This window comes from Urocampus carinirostris, chromosome 13, assembly GCF_059441175.1.
Source record: "Urocampus carinirostris isolate Australia breed hairy pipefish chromosome 13, RoL_Ucar_1.0, whole genome shotgun sequence".
In the NCBI taxonomy this organism is placed as follows: domain Eukaryota; kingdom Metazoa; phylum Chordata; class Actinopteri; order Syngnathiformes; family Syngnathidae; genus Urocampus; species Urocampus carinirostris.
The window spans coordinates 22,378,257-22,399,620 of NC_142361.1; the positions used below are offsets into that span (position 1 = coordinate 22,378,257).

Here is a 21,364-nt window from a genome sequence, read left to right on the forward strand (position 1 = left end):
TTCATATTTGAGTCAACTAGCTTCTTTGCGTTAGATAAAATACACCCTAAACTAGCATATATTAAAAATCCTTGAGTGATTTTGCCACACAAACATTTTTAAGATACAAAATCGTCCTGAATTAGTTACAGCAGTGCCATCTGCAGCCGAGACGGTGCTTAGTTACTGAATGTGGTGTTAGATTGCTATGCCAGCTGAGTGCCAATATAGTCAAACATGTTGCCGGGCTGCTACGTGCTGCGGTGCCAGATATTGAATTAATAAATGAGTCTGCGCTAGAGAAAATGAGTATCCAATGGAAAAACTTTGCAATTGGATAGCCGTAACGGACATAAATTAGGTCGGTTGTAAGTTAATAGGCCATATTAGATTATAAGTGAAAATCTTTCACTTACCTCAACATAGTTCCATATGAATTAGGCAAAGATTCACTTGAGCATTTCAGTTGAGGTTATATTGAACAATAGAAAAATAAATCTTCCGGTTCTTTTATTTGTATTCCTTAGGAGAAGAACCTTCAGTGAAAGCTCTACCGAAGGACTCGATTGAGCCACCCGCCGTCACTTTTGACGAAGACCGACCGATCGCCGCAAGCGGCACCTACAACCTTGAACGTTTTGGCTCAAGTCAACCATTGACCCGGTCCCTCAGCCTTCAAGGTGGAGAACTTGATTCTTCTGGCTTTGATGGACCCTTGACCCAAAACTTTCGCCCGCATTCCGAATCTTTCACGGAAAGCAATCCAGGGACTCTCCGCAAACCCAGGAAAGTCCGCCCCGGAGTTGTGAAAAAGAAACCGGTCCTGAGGCAGAACTCCAACCCGGAGAAGCCGAGTTCTACTTGTAGCACCCCGGAGATTGTGAAGAGAGGAACCCACGAAAGTCCCTCCGAAACACTTCGAAAGACTACAAAAACCCGTGTGGACACTCCACCTCCGGTACCGGAAGAAAAGACTCCGACCAGATCAGAAGAAAGGCAGGAGAATCATCTCCCTTCTTCAAGTCCTCCTTTCCAAGAAAACATACCTATTCCTCCAACCGTCTCCTACAAATGGGATCCAGAGAACTTCGAGACCATAGACCCGTTCAAAACCGGAGGGAGTAAAATTGCCAACTCTCCTGTCCTAACTTGTAAATCTCCCTCATGTGTTACCCCACCAGATAGTCTCCCAAAGACTTCTGTGAAGCAACCTCCATATTCAATTCCTGCTGAGTCGCCAGCAGTTCCCAATCCCGAAGAGCAACCCATCCTCCCCAAACGGGAGTCCGTAAGGCTGGAGTTTGACTACTCAGAAGAGAACAGTGAGCAGAAAGCTCTTCCCCCACCTAAGAAACTTGGGAAAAAGCCTGGGACTAAGATGCCCCTCAGGAAACCAAAGTCAGGGTTGAAGAAACCTGAGCAGCTGGACAATGAAACCCCAGCAGAACACAATGGAAACCAAGAAGAAAAAACCCTCTCCAGAGATTTCTATGATTTTGAGCCCAACAAATGGGATGATCCAAATTTCAACCCTTTTTTGAGCAAAACAGCCGTTGCCAACTCTCCAAAAGCGTCCGGTCCCGGTTACAGCTTCGATTTCGACGACACCGCCGTCGACCCGTTTAAATCCTCCAACAAAATGACCGACTCGCCTCCAAAAGCGTCTGCATCCTTCGAGTTGTCGTCCAATGAGGACATGGAAAATGACAACGTGGAGGAGCTGGAGGATCGAAATCAGAACAAGCTCGTCAAAAAGAAGAAAACTCCCATCAAATCGTGAGTTGTTTCTATTCGCACTCCATATCGTGTAGTTTTGTGCGCTTGTTTAGGGTTGTGATGACTCTGGGGAAGATACTGTCTCTGAGCCTGTAAGTCCTTGTTTCAAGGGACATGTAGCGTCTCCAAAGGGCAGCAGGTCAAAGGTTGTGCTCGAGATGAGAGGGACCCCAAAAAAATGTCCCTCAGACTTGGCAGAGAGCCGCCCATGATTTTCTGGGCTGTGTTGATCACCCTCTGTAAGGATAATCTACCCTTTCTCAGCCTATCTGTCTCCCCATTACTTCTTTTTCAAGAAACTGCAATGAATAATGGTTTCTTTGGGTCAAGTGGTTCGAATAGGATAGGATATTATTTATTGACAATTTAGTACACAGGATAAACAAGATCAACACCAAACAAAGACTGAAAAGAGAAAGATGAGATAGGAAAAAATATTTACAAGGTGGAGACGAGCCTTAGTTGTAAGCGCAATTTCCTTCTTCAATAATATTGCAATGAAAAATAGTGAATCGTTTAAATCTAGTTTATAGGATTTTCTTTTAAAAATGATTCGTTTCATATAAAAACCAGGGGTATGTAGACTTTTTATATCCACTCTATGTGTTGTACTGTATTTTCATGTCACAGGAAGTCCAAAGATGCCACATCTCTATGTTGTTTCTTGTAAGTAAAGGGACAACTATCCACTAAATTTCACTGACCGTTTCCCCTTATAATCGAGACGTCACCTTTTTATTAATTATCGTTTGTTTTTGGTGTGTGTTTAGGTTTATTATCTTATCCGCCATCTAAGCACTAAAACAGACCAATGGTTTAATTTTGTAAAATTACTTTGAAGTTCTTATCCCATTGGCAGAAAAAATGCAAATGTTGAGGATATTTCCTCTTATTTTAACATTTATTTTTCTAGTCAAATAAGAAAGTTATACTTACAATAAGGATAATTGAATCGTTTCTTCCGGCGCCGTCACAAATGGCAGCCACTCCAGCAGCTCCCGTGTTATTTTCGATTGTTCTCGATTGTTTGTTCTCAGCTCAGGGATGCTGCTGGAAATGTGAATTTCCCTTCGGGGATGAACAAAGTATCTATCTATCTATCTATCTATCTATCTATCTATCTATCTATCTATCTATCTAATTACCCTATCTAGCAGCTAGTAGATTTTAATTTGCTTATTTTAAATATTTTTTTCCTAATCCAAGGAAAAGAAGATTATTATAAAGGTGAATCTGTCCCGTGCTGGATAAGGTAATATAGTTTATTTTAATAAAACATTTTTAACAACATAAAATACACACGTTATAAGCAAAACGAGAGGTAAAATTATATTTTATTGATTTGGTATATTTTGTGTACTCCTCAAAAAATGCTTTTTTTCCTTTAATATTTTCTTTTGCTAATTTTAAGTATCCCTTAACCACACGGGTCATAGGGGCATCATTTCCTGAGGTGTGTCTTAGGCAAGTACAGGCTGGTGGCGTCCATCCCCCTCCAAGCCAAGTCCTATTTCTCGTTTTACTATTTTATCTAAGACTACTTTTTTAAAATGTACGTTTTCAGGCGGGCAAAACTGCCCAAATCCAAAATGAATTAATTCATAAAAGTGAAAATAAAAACGATACGAAATTTAAAAACATAAATGTAACAGCATAGTGTTTAGTTTTACTGATTAATGTTTCAATTTAATTGATTTGATTTCCTGTTATTTATTTTGACATGTGATATATATTATTTTTTAAACGTATATTGCATATCCATTTTTATGTTTACATTTATATATTTATATAAGTTGTTTTTTATTAGATTAGCTAGAACTTCATTTCAGAATGGATATTTTATTCCTGTTTTTCTTTTAAAATGTATTTATTTGTATATCTTTTCTTTAATTATCTGTATTGAATTTCTGAAATGTCCCTTATTTGTTCATGTATTTATATTTAACGTTGGCAGTTCTGGTCTTCCATACTAACTTAGCCTAAACTAAACTAACTTTGTGTCTACGATATAACAAATATAATACTACATTGGCTAACAATTTAATGGCAGAAATGAAAACATTTGTGATTCTAAATTGCCGATGGTCTCCTGCAGTAACACCTTCCGAGTGAAGCGATCCCCGAAGAGATCGCAGATGTCGGACGACTCTCAGGTACGATCGGCATATCGTTGGCTCGATTGCTTGTGTCTGACTTTGGTGTTTTGGTACCAGGACGCCGTTGATCCCGCCCCCCTTCCTCCACAGGACGGCCACGCTACCGACGAGGAGAAGCTAGCATCCTCCACCAATCACATGTGGGCAGGCTTACCGGACGATACCGATACCAATACCAACTGTGATTTCCCTCAAGCGTCCCATCGGACATCGTTTGTCACGGAGAGCGGCGGGAAAGCGTCAGGTGAGGAGCGAGACTTTAATCCGTGGGTGTGAAACATGCGGCCCGCGGGTTCGTTCGGGCTCAACGGCAGATTAAATCCGGAACGCGAGACGAGGCTGAGAGAATAAAGCCAGGCACCACCCCCAAAGTAACTGTAGCTGTATTTTTTCTCTCTATCTGTTTTTCTTTCTCCCACTCTCTTTGTCACTCTCTTTCTCTCTCTCCTTCTTTGTCTTCAGTTCTATCTCCCTTTCTCCATGCCTCTCTCTCTTTCTCTCTCTTTCACTCTTTTCTCTCCATCTCTCTCTTTCTTTCCCTTCCATCTTTCACACTCTCTCTTTTTCTCCCCTATTTCACCTTCTATGTATTTATTTTTTCTCCCTTCCTTATTACTTTCTCACTTTCTTTTCCCTCTCTTCCCTCCTTTCTCCCTTTCTCTTTTTCTTCCTTCTCTGTATTTCTTCATCTTCCTTTCTCTCTCTCTCTCACTTTGTATTTCTTTCTTTATCTTTCTCCTGTTTTCCTTTCTCTGCCTCTTTCTTTCTTTCTTTCTTTCAGTAACAACTATAGATCTACAAAAAAACACAGAATCACAGTTGAACAAATTGTCTTAATTGTTATTCTACAAAAGTACAACAAAATTGGAGGGCTTCTCCTTTCAGTGTCAGAAAGCGATTACACATTAGCATAGGGAATCCTCGGATTAAGCCAAGTCTTTGTGATGATTTAAAGAGTCACAAATGGAGCAGTTTCCCATGAGTTGTATCTCCAGGTCATTCGTTTCATGGGTAATGGATCTGGCGTTGGTGAGATAAAGGCTCGGCATGGGTGCCTCGTGAGAGTTGTTACGTAGCAGTTAGCACTAGGCTGGACGTGCAGCACCGCTATTGCTTTTTCTCCCGACCCAGGCTCAGTCACTTCTCTGACCCGATAATAATCTGCAAAGCACCTGTTGGTGATTACCATTTCTTTGCGCTCTTCGGACTCTTCTCCAAATCCGATTTATCTAATGAATTTCTTTTCGATGTAACGAGCCGCCAAAGCTACTACCTGCCGCCTTGCTTTGCAGTTTGTTTTGGTGGTGACTGACAGTATAGACCAGCCAATCGCATATTCTAAATCAGTGTTTATTTTACCTCTTAGAACAAGACTATGAAATTGAGTACATGGAGAAACTCTGTTCTTCATCACCTGTGAGTGTCTCCTTTTTTGTCTCCAATTTCAGTCGCTAATTACAAAGCAAAATCCGAAATAATCCATCAACTTTTTCTTTTAGCCGCCGTCTGTGAAGAAGCCGTCGTTATATCTAAAGTTGGACTCGAACACCATGACAAATGATACGAAAGGATCTGAGCCAAACTCTCCATGCACAGGGTACAACTCTTGATTTTGTCTGTTTGTCATTCAGTTTATACGTTTCGGACTTCCCTGAATGCACCATTCGTTCATAGCAAGCTTGGAATAAAATTTGTGTCCTTCACACTGTCTGAATGGACGCGTCATTTGGGGTTGATTGTAAACTATACCCACAACATGACAAAGTTAATTTCATGATTATTCAAACATAAAAAAAATATTTTGTTTTCTTCCAGCTTAGCACCAGTGCTAAAGTGTCACGTTCAGATGGGTTTTGAACCTTAGAATGAAATACTAATAATAATAAAATGTTAAAAAAAGTTTTTATGCACATATAGTTGATGTTTGTTCAACCCTTTTGGTTAATTCAGTATGAATAAATGTAAACAACTATATTGATTGATGCGATAATAACACAAGTTTTGTGTTAGGAAATGAAAATAACAGTAAGGAAAAGGAAGTTTTGTCTTACTTTAATAAAAACTATTTATTTTATTTTGGATGATTTTTTTAATTTGTATTTTTTTTACTTTTTAAAGTATTTAGATTTTTTATTTAAAATTCTTGTTTTGGATTTTTTTTTTAAATGTTTTATTTTTATTTTTTATATAAGGATAGTAGGGCTTTTGAAAGAGTGGGGATTTAAGTGAGCGAGTGGTTTCCGGTAAGTGTAGGTTTGAGGCAAGGGTGTGTCATGTCACCTCGGCTTTTCAATTTGTATATGGATAGAGTGGTGCATGAGGTGCTTGTAAGAGCAGTGTGGGAGGGTGGTATTCATGTAAGTCAGCTGTTGTTTGCAGATGACACTGCTTTGGTGGCTGACTCTGCAGCAGTTTTGAGCGGAGTTTGAAAGAGTCAGAGAAGGAAGCCTAAGGTCAGACAAGAGTGAGGTAATGAGGTGTTCGAGAGGTGGTGAGGATTAGAGATTTTGTTTAATGGTGTAAAGTTGCAGAAAGTAGATGGTTTTTAAATATTCAGATTCGTAAGTGGCAGCAGAGGATGGTCTGGAAGAGGATGTGAAGAAGAGGGTGGGTGAAGGGTGCAAGGCAATGGGTATGCTATCGGATTGTTCAAATGTTTAGATCTGCGAATGGATGCAAAGCGAGGATTGTATGAAGGTGTGGTGGTACCAAAAGTGGTGTATCGCTCAGTGAGTTTTGAGAGTACATAAGCACAAGAGGTGTAATGTCTTTGAAATAAGATGTTTGCGTAGAATGTGAGGAGTGACACGACTGGATGGGCTAGGGAATGAGGAAGTAGGGAGAAGAACTGTGGTGGTAGGAAAGCTTGTGAAGAAATTGCATGTATAAATCCTTTTTTCTTTCAACTTAAAAATGAGGTTTTAATTTTATTTGTGGCCCCAGACATATTAAAGAAACAAAATATACAAATCTTTTTTAAAAAATTCTTATTGGCTCTTTCAATATTTTGGCTTCTCGGACCTGAAGGAGTTTTGAGGAAATGGAGGCTCAGATAACAGCCAGCATGAAGTCGCCGGTCCTAAGTACCAGACCAGGTCCCGAAGGTTCCGCTGGAGAAAAGGGCAGAAAAAGAGAGAGTGAAGTGCTCAGCCGGACCCAAAGCACGGAGCGGGATGAGCAGGTAACTAAATACAAAACAAACAAAAAACTACGACGAGGTTTTTGTGTTTGTTAAAAAAATTGTCAATTCACAGTTTTTAAAATTCATTTTCATTCTGCCTTTTATGTGTGTCACGACCTTCAATTTTAAATAGTTAGGCTGAAAGCAATCAGCATCTGTGTTCAATTTGTAAGAATAAAAAGCATCAATTGTTCTACTTCGAAAGAAAAACTTCGAAAGAAAAAAAAGATAATTGTTATTTCTGGCTCGAAGGACCAAATGTTTAATCTGTAATATAAGGAAAATAAAAGATAGAATGCCTTCAAAGTCCTCAGTAGCACTTCTTCCCCTTTCCCTGACCCCCTTGGTCACCTGCTATAGCCCAGTACCCAAGAGGTCCCTTCTTCAGGCCTGACCATGTCCCTGTTAGAAAGATTGTCCGAGTGTGGCAAAACCTCGCAGTTCCTGGAACCAGACCTGGCTGAGACCGACCCAAATGCCTTCGCACAAAAACTGCAGGTGTGTCAAGAACCTGATGACTTGTATATGTTTTTACGAAAAAAATCCCACCCTCTCGTTTCACTTTCAAAACACTTGGGTCAAAAATAACACTGAATGACCCAGGACTTGGATCAATTGAATCCAATGTGCTAGATGGTTTTATAAGAAACAACTTATTTTTGATGTAATCTAATTCATTTATTTATTTTTACACATGAGAAATATATTTTATTTTTTAAGTTTTTGCTCAGCTTTTTTTGTGATTTTTATGTTATTTTTTGTTACAGAAATTATCATTGCTTTTAAAATAGTTTTTCATAATTTTTCAATGCCAGGCAAAAGGCGGGAAAAGCAAAACACATTTAAAATGTATATGTTGTTTTATACACTTTTTAATGCAACCTTTTTTATATTTTACTTTTCTACATAAATTGAAACAATGGAGGGAGGCAACTAAAAGTAAATACATCAAGAAAACGGTGCTATTCTTTTGGAAAGAAAAAGACAGTTCTTGTGTTTTTTTATACAGTTTTTAAAAATATACATTTTTATTTCATTATTAAACATTTTTCTGGTTGTTTTTTACACATGACCCACCTCCTCTTAAGAAATTATATTATATTCGTTTTATTTTTTCCCCATAATTTGATGTCGTTTTTTAATTGGCTCCAAAAAAATAAAATAACAATTTTATCTCAGTTCTACTTGACATAGATACATTTTAGGTTCTTCACTCTAATATCCTTTGGGCTTAAACTAACCCCAAAAGAAACCGAGCCATGACTTCAGCCATTTTTTTTTTAAATTTATGAATCAATTATTTTAAGTAAACAATTTTCTGGTTGTTTTTTTATACACACCACCAACTTTTTTATTATTGTTTATTTATTTATGACCCAAATGTTTTTAAAATGTAACGATTGGAGCGAGTGTGCCGTGTGGTCAATTCGATTATTGTGTATGCTTTTCCTTCTCATTCTTTGGCCACCACCTGAACACCTTAACCCCCCCATCTTTCCTTTCTATATTGGACAAAAATGCCCCCCCCCCACCCCCCTGCCCCTCCTTCCTTAATAAATGCATCCCAGGAGGAGCTGTTGCTTGCAGCCCTGCGGATAGAGGCCCTGCAAGTAGCCAAAAACATCTCTCAGTGCCCTTCCCTCGTCACCCTAGCCCCCCAGGTAGCCAGCACCTGCACTCGTGTTTTTTTTGCAAGTATGCATCTTGAAAAATGCATCAGCCAGACTTCATAGGTGCATGAGTGTCCCTCCCCTTAAACGCACCGTTTTCAGTGAGCGTTTTGAAGGCCTTGTGACCAGTTTACGTTATCATGGATCTAACGTTGCTTTCAATTTGCAGCAAGCATTCCCAGGCTGAAACCCCTCCTCCATCCCCCTCCCTTAAATCAGAACGATGCCGTGTCGTTGAAAATCCCTGCATGTCGCTCTGTTGGCTTCTACGTGACCGAGAGCAGTTTTAAAAAAGCTGTGTGATCAAGTTTTTTGTTGCTATAAATTATTTGATTGATATTATCCACATTTCCCCCTTCGAATTCCTTTGCGTTAATCGAATATAAAATATCTATGGAAACTCCATTTGTTCAAAATCAAAGACATGCAAATAATGTTATTATGAGTATGTAAAACTTATTACAGTGAAGAAAATATGTATTTGAACACCCTGCTACTTTGCTATTTCTCACACCTAGAAATCATGGAGGGGTCTGAAATTTTCATCGTAGGTGCATGTCCACTGTGAGAGAGATAAACTAAAAAGAAAAATCCTGAAATCACAATGCATGATTTTTTTTAACAATTTATTTTTGTGATATAGCTCCAAATATAGTATTTGAACACCTGAGAAAATGAATGTTAATATTTGGTACAGTAGCCTTTGTTTGCTATTACAGAGGTAACACATTTCCTGTAGTCTTTCACCAGTTTGCACACACTGCAGGAGGTATCTTGGCCCACCCGTCCACACATCTTCTCTTAATCAGTCAGGTTTCTGGGTTGTCGCTGAGAAACACGGATTTTGAGCTCCCTCCAAACATTTTGGACTGGGTTCAGGTCTGGAGACTGGCTGGGCCATGCTAGAACCTTCATATGCTTCTTACGGAGCCACTCCTTGGTTTTCCTAGCTGTGTGCTTCAGGTCGTTGTCGTGTTGGAAGACCCAGCAACGACCTATCTTCAATATCCAATCTTTTTACACCAACATCCATCCATCCATTATCTGCACCGCTTATCCTCAGTAGGGTCGCTGGGTTGCTGGAGCCCATCCCAGCTATCTTCGGGCAGTGGGCAGGCGACACCCTGAACTGGTTGCCAGCCAGTCGCAGGGCACACAGAGACAGACGGACAACTCACTCACTCATTCATACCTAGGGACAATTCGGATGGGCCAATTAACCTGACATGCAGGTTTTTGGAATGGGGGAGGAAAACGGAGTGCCCGGAGGAAATCCCACGCAAGCACAGGGAGAACTTGCAAACTCCACACAGGAAGGTTCAATCTCATGACCACAGAACTGTGCCGCACACACACTAACCACTGCGCCGCTGTGCTACCACTGATACATTTAGATATTGTTTAAAATGTAGTTACTACCTAAAAGGCCTTCAAAATTAGGGTGCTGAAAAGACATGAATAATCGATTAATGCTTTTACAGATCAAATGATCTGTTAAATATTTTTATTAAACACTCATATCATAAGACACAAATAATTAAGGAAGTGGGGTAGGATCAAATAAGCATATACTTCTTCCTATTCCTTTTCGGACATGTTACGTTCACTTTGTTTTTGTTTTATTTTCTCATGTTCTACATAAAGTTTAATTAATTCATTCATTCATTCATAATTGTATTTCAATAAAGAAAACATCAAAACAATGAGAAAATGTTTAAAATGTAATAACTTCAACAACATGTAAACTGCAATTAAATAGAGACAAAAAAAGCTTTTAGAACGAGATGTGCTCATACAAGGCATAAATAATCAATTAATGCTTTTACATGTCAAATGATTTGCATTACCGGTATATATCGCTTTACAAAGTGCTATACAATGTGGTTCACACTTTTGTTTATTTTTGTCGAATACCAATTTCATGATTGTTTTACAAACAAAAAGATACATTTGATGAAATCGGAAAAATGCTCTGTAAATAAATCCCCTCTCACAAAAAGGCCTTTAAAATTAGATGTGTTTATACCAGACATAACTAAACATTTCACGCTTTTAGAAAGAAAATAATAAAATCAAGTAAGATTTAGCCTGGCTTGCTTATAAAGGTTTTTTTTTTTTACGTGTATTGGTTTTTACTTGTTTTTACACAACTGCCATTTTGAATACTGCTGTCGTACGGTTTCTGTTTTGTTTTTTTGTTTTGTTTTTAATCAATAATGCCAAATACTTCCTCAGCGTCCAAAATCTTGCTCCTTTTCCTCTCAATAGTCTTCTTCCTTGTACAGCAGCATTTACATCCGATTTTACAAAAAGCCACATTCTTTGTTACCGGAGTAAATCTCCACATTTCTGTCCCGCACGTTTTTCAGTCCCGCCTAAAGAAAGTCAGCACACGGCGGTGGAACATCAACGGTTCACCCTTACTCAAAGTAAGACGAAGATTTACTTTGTCACCCGCCCTCGTAACACCTATTTTTGCAGTGGTAGTAGTAGTAGCTGTAGCAACCCCACAACTATTGTATATATTTTGTTTGTATTTGTACAGAAAGACTCCAAAATGGGGTTGTTTTCCACAGAGAAAACAAAGACTCTCGAAAATGGGGTTGTTAAGTACAGAGAAAGATATTCCAAAATATTATATGTATTTTGGTTTGTTTAAAATAACTTAAAAACTGCTTGAATTTATTTTAAAAGAAAAAGTAAGAATCCTAAAAATTAGGTCAGATTGCACAAAATATAGCTTCGTGTTCAGAGTTCGTACGGGAGCTTGAAATCCTTGCTTGAATTTTTATGTTGTTCTCTCAAAATTTTAGGTGAAGTGCTTGTAGATGCTTGGAATTTTTGCTGTTGCCATGTTTCTTGGCAGTCTGACTCTATAAACCATGCCATAAATGAAGAAATATTTTTTTAAAAGTGCGTGAAAATGATGGCGACACGCCTGCTAAGGTGGCTTGTTATGATAGCGTTGTCATGTGAAGCATCACCGCCCACTACTAGTCACACCCAAGAGGACGGCTCTCTCTAAAATTCCAGCTGTTTTGGCTCGGTTCACCGAGAATAGCTAGTTCTTTCGGCTCCCAAGCGGCTCTTCATATTTTTTGGGTTTTTTTAACAATATATTATTAATAATAATAAAACATTACGCACCAAATTATTTAGTAATAAGTCATTTCATGTTTTGTATGGGATGCGTGAAGAACACATGAAATGTAAATTAAAATATTCACAAAAAATACCCCAAAAATGTAAAATACAAAACAATTTTAGATTTTTACGCACTAAACTGATGTAAAGTCGAACAACAAGACAGAATCCCTAAAAATGCAAAACGATAAAATATAAATTAAGAGTATTAACTCTTCAGTGCTATAAAAAAAATATAAAACGAAAAGAAACAACTATTTACAATTCTATTTTTACCAATTCAGACACAGATCCTCTTAAAAACAAACACGCAAAAAATATCAATTAAAATAAGTAAAACAAAAAGCAAAAGATCAGCAATCTGCTTTGGAGCAATCAATATCATTAAAATGAATCCAAATTTGGCTCATTTTCCTGATTTTTATAAATACAGTACTATCTGAACTCACTTATTACCCAACACCCATAGAGCCCTTTCCGTGTTTGTAAACAAGTGTGACATAACCAAGCTGCACGTGAAGTATTAAATAACATTGGCTGAATTCACGTCAGTTTATAGCAGCACATTGACATAAAAAGATCATAGAAAGGAGCAGCACGAAGTATCTGCTAGCAGCAAGATAGTGACTTTGTTTTAGTCATCTAAGCCAACAAAAACAAAACGTTAAGTGATCAGCGCCGGATTTCTTCCTTTGGAGGTACTGGAAAAATTGACCTTTGAAGTGCTTAAAAAGTGCTTGAATTTAGCCATGAAGAGGGTGTATGAACCCTGTCTTCTTCAACTCAGGTGATATAAATGATCAGAATGTTAGCAAGCTGGCAGGAGCTTATTAACGATCCTGGTGATTGAAAAAACCTGAATTGAAGAAGAGGAACCTCTCAAGACATGCTGCCCTCGAGGAGCAGGTTGCCAACCTCTGCTGTATAACATAAGACTAATCCTTTTGTCATGCTGTGTAGTCTGCTGCCCCCGCCTCTTTAAGCCCATCCCCTAGCTCTCCTTAACAAGCCAAAGACTTGGCTATGAAGACCGTCCCAATTCATTCCGCAGCCGATCAAGTCTTGAGGAACATAGCAAGGCTGCCTCATTTGCATATCGGTTTCGCAGAGAACTTTCCTGTCCGCAAGTGTTTTGTGAAATTCTCCATTTTCTTGGATTGACCTGGTCATGTTTCCTTTCCTTTCGCCGTTTTCAACCGAAACCCGGAAGCAGCACAGAGAGCCGACTTCCGCCTCCGAGACTTTGCTTTCCAAGAACTCGCTGTACGCTCGGAGCGCCATCGATGGAGATCAGCCCAGAGATCTGGAACACTCGCTGGGGATCGCAAAAGAGGAGGTGACAAACAGTTATAAGCATAGAAACTTCAGAAAATATAGCATAGTCTCACTTGTCTTGTGCGTCTAAGTAAGGGACACTACTCTACACAGGGTTCGTACGGTTGTTTGAAATCCTTAAAAATTGTTTAATTTTTATGTGTGTTTTTTTTCCAAGTCAGGAAAATGCTTGAAATGTGTGTGAAATGCTTGAAAATGCTTAAAATTGTTGCAATTGCCATGTTTCTTGGCAGTCTGTTACTATAGACCACCCAATAAATTAAGAAAAAATATAAGAAAGTGTGTGAAAATGACACAGGCATGCCTGCTCAGGTGGCTTGTCATTATGGCATTTTCATATAAAACGTCACTGACCCTACTGGTGACACCCAAGAGGACCGCTCCATTTAGATAACCAGCTCTATTTGGCTCAGTTCACTGAAAATTACTGGTTCCTTCAGCTCTCAAACGGCTCCTCAGATTTTTTTGTCTTTTAATGATTTATTATCAATAATAATTAGACATTATGCACCAAAGTAATTTCATAAGTTTTGTAGGGTATCTTTGCAAAACATAAAAAATATAAATTAAAACATTCAAGGCTCTACAAAAGAAATGTGTAAAATACAAAACAAGTTTTGCCTTTTACTCACTGAACCTATTTAAAGTCGAACAACACCAAATCTCTGAAAATGCATAACAATAAAAAACACATATTGACTCTTCAGTTCTATATATAATTGAAAACATGCAAAAACATAACTGTTTACAATCCTATGAAAAGCACACAAACAATGTAAATCTAAATAAGTAAAACAAAAAACCAGCCGTCTCAAAGATGGAATTCTATCTGCTTTGGAGCAATCAGTATCATCAAAATGAGTCCACATTTGGCTCATTTTTCTGCTCTCTATATACAAACAGTATTTACTTTCTTTTTTGTATTTCGTATTGAACTCAATTATTACCCAACACCTATAAAGCCCTCTTTTGTGCAATGAAGCCAAGCTGTGGGTGCATTGTTAAAGTACAATGACAGAACTTATGTCAGTTTATAGCAGCCCATTGGCACAAAAAGATCATAGATGGGAGCAGCAGAGAGTGACTTGGTTTTAGTGATCATCGCTGGATTCCTTCGATATGTTTCAGACATAATGAAATGGGTTTTTCTGTTTTGAGATGGTGACAAAGGAGAGGGAGGCGCTGGAGTGGCAGCGCAAATACCAAGATAGCCGTCAAGAGGTGCAGGAGATGAGGTAAAAAAATTCACATTTTTAAATATTTTGCTAAGCGGAGCATTGCAACAGTTGACTTGAACTCTTGTTTTTAGCTTTTGTGACTTTGATTCAAAGAAATGGCTACCTGGATTGGTTACTGCTTTTTATAGCTCATCAAAAACACATTTAGGTAAAAATCTGTAGATTTAAAAAGTATGCAAAAAGAGAATAGTGTATATTTTTCTAGATTCACTGTCATGCAAACACAAAATTCTACATAGTTTGGAAGCTCTCTCGCTCCATTACTCTCACGCTCTTCTCGCCCTCTATCCCTCTCTCTTTCTCTCTATCATCTGCTCTTTCTCCCTCTCTCTTTCGCCCTCTATCGCTCTCTCTCTCTATCACTTTCTCTGTGTCTCTATATCTATCTTTCTGTCTACTATCTCTCTTTGTCTATTTTCCTCCCTCTCTCTGTATCTCTATACTTATCTCTTTCTCTCTGTCTATTGCTATCGCGCTCTTATATATATATATCTGTATCTCTTCCTCCATCTCCCTCTCTCCCTCACTCTCTCTTTCTATTTGTATCGCTATCTGTATCTTTCTCTCTGTGTATCTTTATCTGTATCTCTCCCTCTTTCTTTGTATCTGAATCCATCTCTCTTTTATATATAGCTCTTATCTTTACATGAAAGCACCTCCATATTTAATTTTGATGCCCTTTAAATAACTCTTTAATGAATCGATTGACGATTTTCTTTAGTGGTGGGCAAAGTACGGCCCGTGGGCAGCATACGGCCCACCCGGCTTCTTAATCCAAACAAAAACGTTTAAAAACTACTACGAATAAAACTGATGTTGTTGTTTTGGCCCCACTCTTCTTGTCCCCAGTGTCCCTTTGGGTCCCTGCCAAGGTATGGCAGATCCCGAAAAAAATCAAATCAATCCATTTTTTTCCCTCCTGCCTGAGTCTTTCTGACAATTTTTTGAACCCAACGTGGCTCTTGACTCAAAAAGCTTACTCATCTCTGATTTAGTTGCTAAAAAATAATTCTTAAAGTACTAAACACGTCCTTTTTTTCTTAACAGGAGAATAGTATCTGAATATGAGAAGACTATTGCACAGATGATCGGTAAGTGAGAGTCATTGATATATTTGTTAGCTAAGTCTTGCATATGAATGTTTTTTTTAAATCACAAACCTGACACTATTCTTTTTTTGTTGCTACACTCAAAAAATGGGACCATACACTTAAAAAAACTCCCCTCACTGGCCTGAAGCTCCCAGTTTGATTTAACACGATCCCTTTTTTTGTTTGTGTTCTGCTTCACTTGCAATTTGATAATCTTGACAGGCATGCCAGGTGAGTACGGCAGATTTGTGCTTACGTTTCTGCGTGGTCGCTGGTTTCATCTCATCCGTTTTCGTCTGTTTGCTCACCGCATGTTTCACACCAACTCACACGTGCTTGCCAGTTTGCATTTCGTTATCATTTTGTACTTGTTTTACTTCAATGTTGGATGAACAAATCAGATTAAGTGAAATACCGTATTTCTTTGTGTACAATGCAACTAATTTTTGATTAAAAACATGTATTAAATATGCGTTGTACACAAACAAAATTTGGTGCACTACAGAATAAGCAATGGAATTACTTCTTTTGCCATGCTATACTTTTCATAAATGTACAGTAGATATAATTGGATACATGATGTAATGGATATATATCCATTATCTGCACGGCTTATCTTCAGGCAGTGGGCAGGGGACACCCTGAACTGGTTGCCAGCCAATCGCAGGGCACAAAGGGACAGACAAGTCACTCGCTCATTCACACCTCGGGACAATTTGGACCGACCAATTAACCTGACACGCATGTTTTTGGAATGTGGGAGGAAACCGGAGTGCCCGGAGGAAACCCACGCAAGCACGGGGAGAACTTGCAAACTTCACACAGGAGGTTCGATCTCATGACCTTGGGACGCTGAAAATGGAATTGTTGCCCGCCTAAAATGAGCTACACTGTTTTGGTTGGGATACATTATCCTCAGTTGACTATTACTGAGAACGGGGGCGGAGAAAACAAATTTCTCTTATGCGTGTTAGCTCTTTTCTTTTCGCCTAAAATAAACAGCACCCACGTATTCGCTATTCATTATTCCCAGTTGTCTATTGCTGAGAACGGAGGCCTTTTTTTCGGTTTAGGACAGTGAAGCATTCTACTGTATCTGGGCAGCACTGTTCTGGCCGAAATCCATTATGCCCGGTTGATAATTGCTGAGGGGGCGACAGAGGCATGTTAAAATGTGTGGGGGCTACTTTACAGATTTTCACATAATTTGGGGGTGGTTCTGGTCCCCAATAACCCCAATAAATTAGGGATTACAGTAATCAACATTACTTAAAGAAATCTGAATCTGTAACAATAATTGATATTTTTAACAGAATTAAAATAACAGTATACCTTTACTTCAATAGGCACAGAACCAATGTAAATAGCCTCATTTACCTCCGTTGACAGCCGTAGACGTCATCGGCTTTGATTTATTCAATGCCACAGACGGCTATGGACGTTAATGCGATCTACTTGCAGCATATTTATGATATGCTATTGGAGCTTGAATTTATGCGCAAATGGTTAAAGGATGTTCCCATATGTCCATGTCAATGTGTATTCCAAATGTTTGTTAGTGTTTATATAATCCGATTCACGTCCCTCCACGAGATTTACTTCTTGTTTATGTGTGTCTGATAGAAGACGACCAGAAAGAGAAGTCTCTGTCCCACCATACCATTCAACAGCTGATCCTGGAAAAGGACCAGGCTTTGGCAGACCTCAACTCAGTGGAAAAATCCCTGGCTGACCTCTTCCGACGCTACGAGAAGATGAAAGACGTTCTGGAAGGATTCCGCAAGGTCACTTAAGCGAATGACGCATCTCTGAGGTGAAACAAGCTTGACTGGCCACTTTTTGTTGCAGAATGAAGACGTTTTGAAGAAATGCGCCCAAGAGTATCTGTCCAGAGTCAGAAAAGAGGAACAGCGATATCAAGCTCTGAAGATTCACGCCGAAGAGAAGCTAGACAAGTAAATCCTGTGCTTTCACAAATCCCCAAACATTTTTTGAATGTTTGTTTTTTGTATTCCAGGGCTAATTTGGAAATATCTCAGGTGAGGGCCAAGTCCAAGCAGGAGCAGGCGGCCCACCAGGCCAGTCTGAGGAAAGAGCAGATGAAAGTGGAGTCTTTGGAACGTACACTGGAACAAAAGGTTGGTCAGTTGGAGTATTCTCCAAGAAAAGGGGGAGGAAATAAAAGCTCAATCCCATTACTTTCCTTTTCCCTCCATTTTACCCCTTACTCTAGCTATACGCGTTCAAGAAAAGGACAGTCCTGTTCCTTTGCAAAGCGTAGCGGCAGGGGCAAAAGTCAGACGTGAGCCTCCTTTCACCAAAATAGATTGCAAGCGCCCTAGCTTCTTCCTATTCACACCCCCTTCACCAGGCAGAAGTGACATGTGGGAGGCGGGTAGCAATAAATTACAGTTAAGGGTAGTACTCGTATGGCAGCATACGAATTTATTTTGAGTAGGTAGTATTTTTTTATTGTTTAGAGTTATATTACTGTTTTGAGTTAAGTGCTATTAAAAAAATAAAAATTGAAAATAACAATTATCATGTATGTTACGACACAAGTGGCACAGCTGAAAGTGCTAAGCAAGAAGTAATTGTGTCATTGATTAGCGCCAAAGACTACCTATTTGATATGCATTTCTAAAATATCAACTTGTTATTACTATGTTACTATCATGCTATTAACAGGTTATAATTCTAAGTAGGGTTAAAAAGACACTGATGGATTTACGTATAAATTATAGGTCTATTTTAAAAATAATACAATTATTGGTCACAAATTTGAAGAAATTGATCAAGTCAATGATTTCTCATGCCAGGTAGAAATCGGATTTCTAAGGAAATAACAATAGTGCATCTTTTTGTGTGCTATTTTCAGAAGGGATGCGCAGAGTAGTCAGGTATTTTCCAGAGGAATCATTTTATAGGCCTCACCAAATAAGGGGGAGGTAGGAGGATAAACAAGACAAAGGAGAAGTAATGGGAAGGGCCTTGATGCTCAATATTGTCCGATAGTGACATTTTTCATATATTTACACAATCTGATTGCAAATTTTCAAGGATTATGTATTGTAACTTCTGACTACTTTTTCCAGAATAAAGAGATCGAAGAACTAACGAAGATTTGCGACGAGCTAATTGCCAAGATGGGGAAATGTTAGCACACACACCCTAACTGTACGCTGGCTTCAATTTTCTACTGAATTTCTTCATAAAAAACGCACACAATATATTGTATATTTTTGATGTGACACTGTAACGTACCGTGCCAGGGGTCTAGTTTAAAGTACGACAAACCGTACCATGTTGTTAATTTCTATTTTATAAATATTGTTTGTCGTCTATGTTGCCATGACAGCCACTGAGGAAGAAGACTGTTTAACCACTTTTTTGGACGCTTACTCAAAGAAAAACAAAATTAAGGAGCTGCAGTCGATTTCATGGAATATTTCATCCCTCAAAACAATATAGGAGTAATTTCTGTAGCTCATCGCATGCCAGAAAAGAAAATGTTTTGTATACATTGTAGAAAGTGTTGATTATAGAAAAGACGTTTTATTAAGAGGATTATTATTTTGTCTGACTTCTTTCGGTACAGATGTGTTTCTTTCACGTAAGCTTGTAGATATTTCATAGTCGTCTTGAGGAGACCATGGGAATTTATTTTTACGATTTTATTTTGATAAAAATGGAGATGTGACCCGGTTTTGCGTGGCTTGTGGTGTCACAACATGTTTGCTCTGCACAGCATTTGCTTACAAAGTGCAATAAAGAAAATGGCAATATGTGATGGTGGTTGTTTACTCATAGCTCAAATGTTAGCCTCTAAAAATAGGGGTTTTGATGTTTTTGGTTATGTGTAAATGCACTGAAATACATAAACAATTGGATTATTTAAGTGTATATATATTTACATTTAAAGAAAATAATATATGGACTTTCAGAATGTTTTGATCCAAAAATAACTAGTCTGTTTGGTGTTGAATTCAAGTATTACTTGCATCCCTCATTATACATATTTAATTTCCTTTTTCAGTGGATTGTTTTATTAATGTACCGGTAATATTTAATTAATGGTTAATGTATGTGTTGAAACAAAGCTCACATCCCCATATTTTAGCGAACACTTGCAACCCAATTTTTATTTTTTTCCCATTTTCAATCATTTAATTCATCCATCCATCCATTATCTGCACCGCTTATATTCAGTAGGGCTGCGGGGGTGCTGGAGCCCATCCCAGCAATCTTCGGGCAGTGGGCAGAGGACACCCTCAACTGGTTGCCTGCCAGACAACACGCTGGCTCACTCACACCTAAGGACAATTTGTATCGGACAATTAACCTGACATGCATGTTTGTGGAATGTGGGAGGAAACCGGAGTGCCAAGAGTACACCCACGCAGGCACGGGGAGAACATGCAAACTCCACATGGAAAGTTTCGATCACATGACCTCAGAACTGTGTCGCACATGCTCTAACCACTGTGCTACTGTGCTGCCCCACTTGCAACCCAATTTCTATTTTTTTTTTTCCCTTTTTCAATCATTTAATTCATCCATCCATCCATTATCTGCACCGCTTATCTCCAATAGGGCCGCAGGGGTGCTGGAGCCCATCCCAGGTATCCACACTAGAAGTTTCGATCTCATGACCTCAGAACTGTGCCGCACATGCGCCAACCACTGCGCTGCCGTGCTTGCTGATTTGATTGATGTATAATTTAATTAGGGATTAAGTAAAGTAAGAAATATATTAAAAAGATTGCATGGCAAGAACAAAGAGCACCTTCTGGGTCCTAAAGTCCGCCGTTTCCAATGAATGAATTTTGTTATATTTACTGAAGCCTAACCCCGTAGTGGGAGGTGGCTAGAGTCAAGAACACACTGACCAAATAGTCATACCCTTGGCTCTTCCCAATCTGCAGTGTTGGGTAGGGTTACTTTAACTGGATTACTTTCAATTACTTTTGGATTACTCCAATACCAAATATGCTAATAAAAGACAAAAACTAAATATGAAAACAATTATGACTCACAACACGTGGTAAGCTTTCTCTCCTGGCATTGATCTCCGGCAAAACTAACATAAAATGCGACAGAAACAAGATGAAAATAAATCCAATCAGCTCGCCAACATCATTTTTGCCGTCCCATGTATTCCGTTACTCCCCAAGCCTGCACAAAATTTAGTAATTGTATTCATATTTAGTTTATTTTGTCTTTTATTAGCATATTTGGTATTGGAGTAATCCAAAAGTAATTGAAAGTAATCCAGTTAAAGTAACCCTACCCAACCCTGCCAACCTGACACTAAACATTAAGCCCACAGCACAAGGGGTGAGTTTCTGCTGGTGACGGGTTTTTACCCCCTCCACATCAAATGCGTTCAATATCAGTCATTCTTAACTATCGCCATTCTCATCTATCCTTTGCACACACTTTTGCATCCATTAAATGAACGGACACATGTTTCACCCCATCCATCCAGGCATATTAAGGCCTTCCTTTCATTTTATTTCCAACTAATTCTGCAATCCAGTCTTTTAGTCAAACAGCATTTTTTCATTCCTTCCATATGTTCAAACTAGTGCTGCGACAACGAATCGATTAAATTGATTATTAAAAGTTTTGGCAACTAATAAGATCATTGATTAATTGTATCACCGGATTTATGAGCCACTAAATACGTTAAATCAATGCATATAAGTGCATTGCAATTTCTTGTGAAAGTTAAAAGTTGTAGTACCACTCAAATCCAACAGAGAACGCTTTTAGACCGTTTATACAAAAGCAT

The 21,364-nt window shown here is 38.6% G+C and overlaps 1 protein-coding gene across 9 annotated transcripts in view; it reads left to right on the plus strand.

Moving 5' to 3' along the window:
- Nucleotides 1-19,355, plus strand: part of tacc2 (transforming, acidic coiled-coil containing protein 2) — a 72,092-nt gene extending 52,737 nt beyond the window's left edge. The window contains exons 6-22 of one of the 9 annotated variants that reach the window (XM_088352102.1): nt 510-1,755; nt 2,386-2,421; nt 3,851-3,908; nt 3,969-4,155; nt 5,278-5,327; nt 5,411-5,508; nt 6,939-7,092; nt 7,453-7,590; nt 8,661-8,753; nt 11,132-11,191; nt 13,120-13,242; nt 14,400-14,476; nt 15,527-15,570; nt 17,194-17,354; nt 17,419-17,525; nt 17,588-17,708; nt 18,666-19,355. In XM_088352102.1, coding sequence (XP_088208228.1) covers nt 510-1,755; nt 2,386-2,421; nt 3,851-3,908; nt 3,969-4,155; nt 5,278-5,327; nt 5,411-5,508; nt 6,939-7,092; nt 7,453-7,590; nt 8,661-8,753; nt 11,132-11,191; nt 13,120-13,242; nt 14,400-14,476; nt 15,527-15,570; nt 17,194-17,354; nt 17,419-17,525; nt 17,588-17,708; nt 18,666-18,731 — 2,819 coding nt within the window. In that variant the 3' untranslated portion in view covers nt 18,732-19,355. Of the gene's footprint in view, nt 1-506; nt 1,756-2,385; nt 2,422-3,850; nt 3,909-3,968; nt 4,156-5,277; nt 5,328-5,410; nt 5,509-6,938; nt 7,093-7,452; nt 7,591-8,660; nt 8,866-11,131; nt 11,192-13,116; nt 13,243-14,399; nt 14,477-15,526; nt 15,571-17,193; nt 17,355-17,418; nt 17,526-17,587; nt 17,709-18,665 lie in introns of those variants that run through there. The other 8 variants (XM_088352096.1, XM_088352094.1, XM_088352095.1 and 5 more) reach the window with 8 other exon arrangements.
- The last annotated feature ends 2,009 nt before the right edge of the window (nt 19,356-21,364 follow it).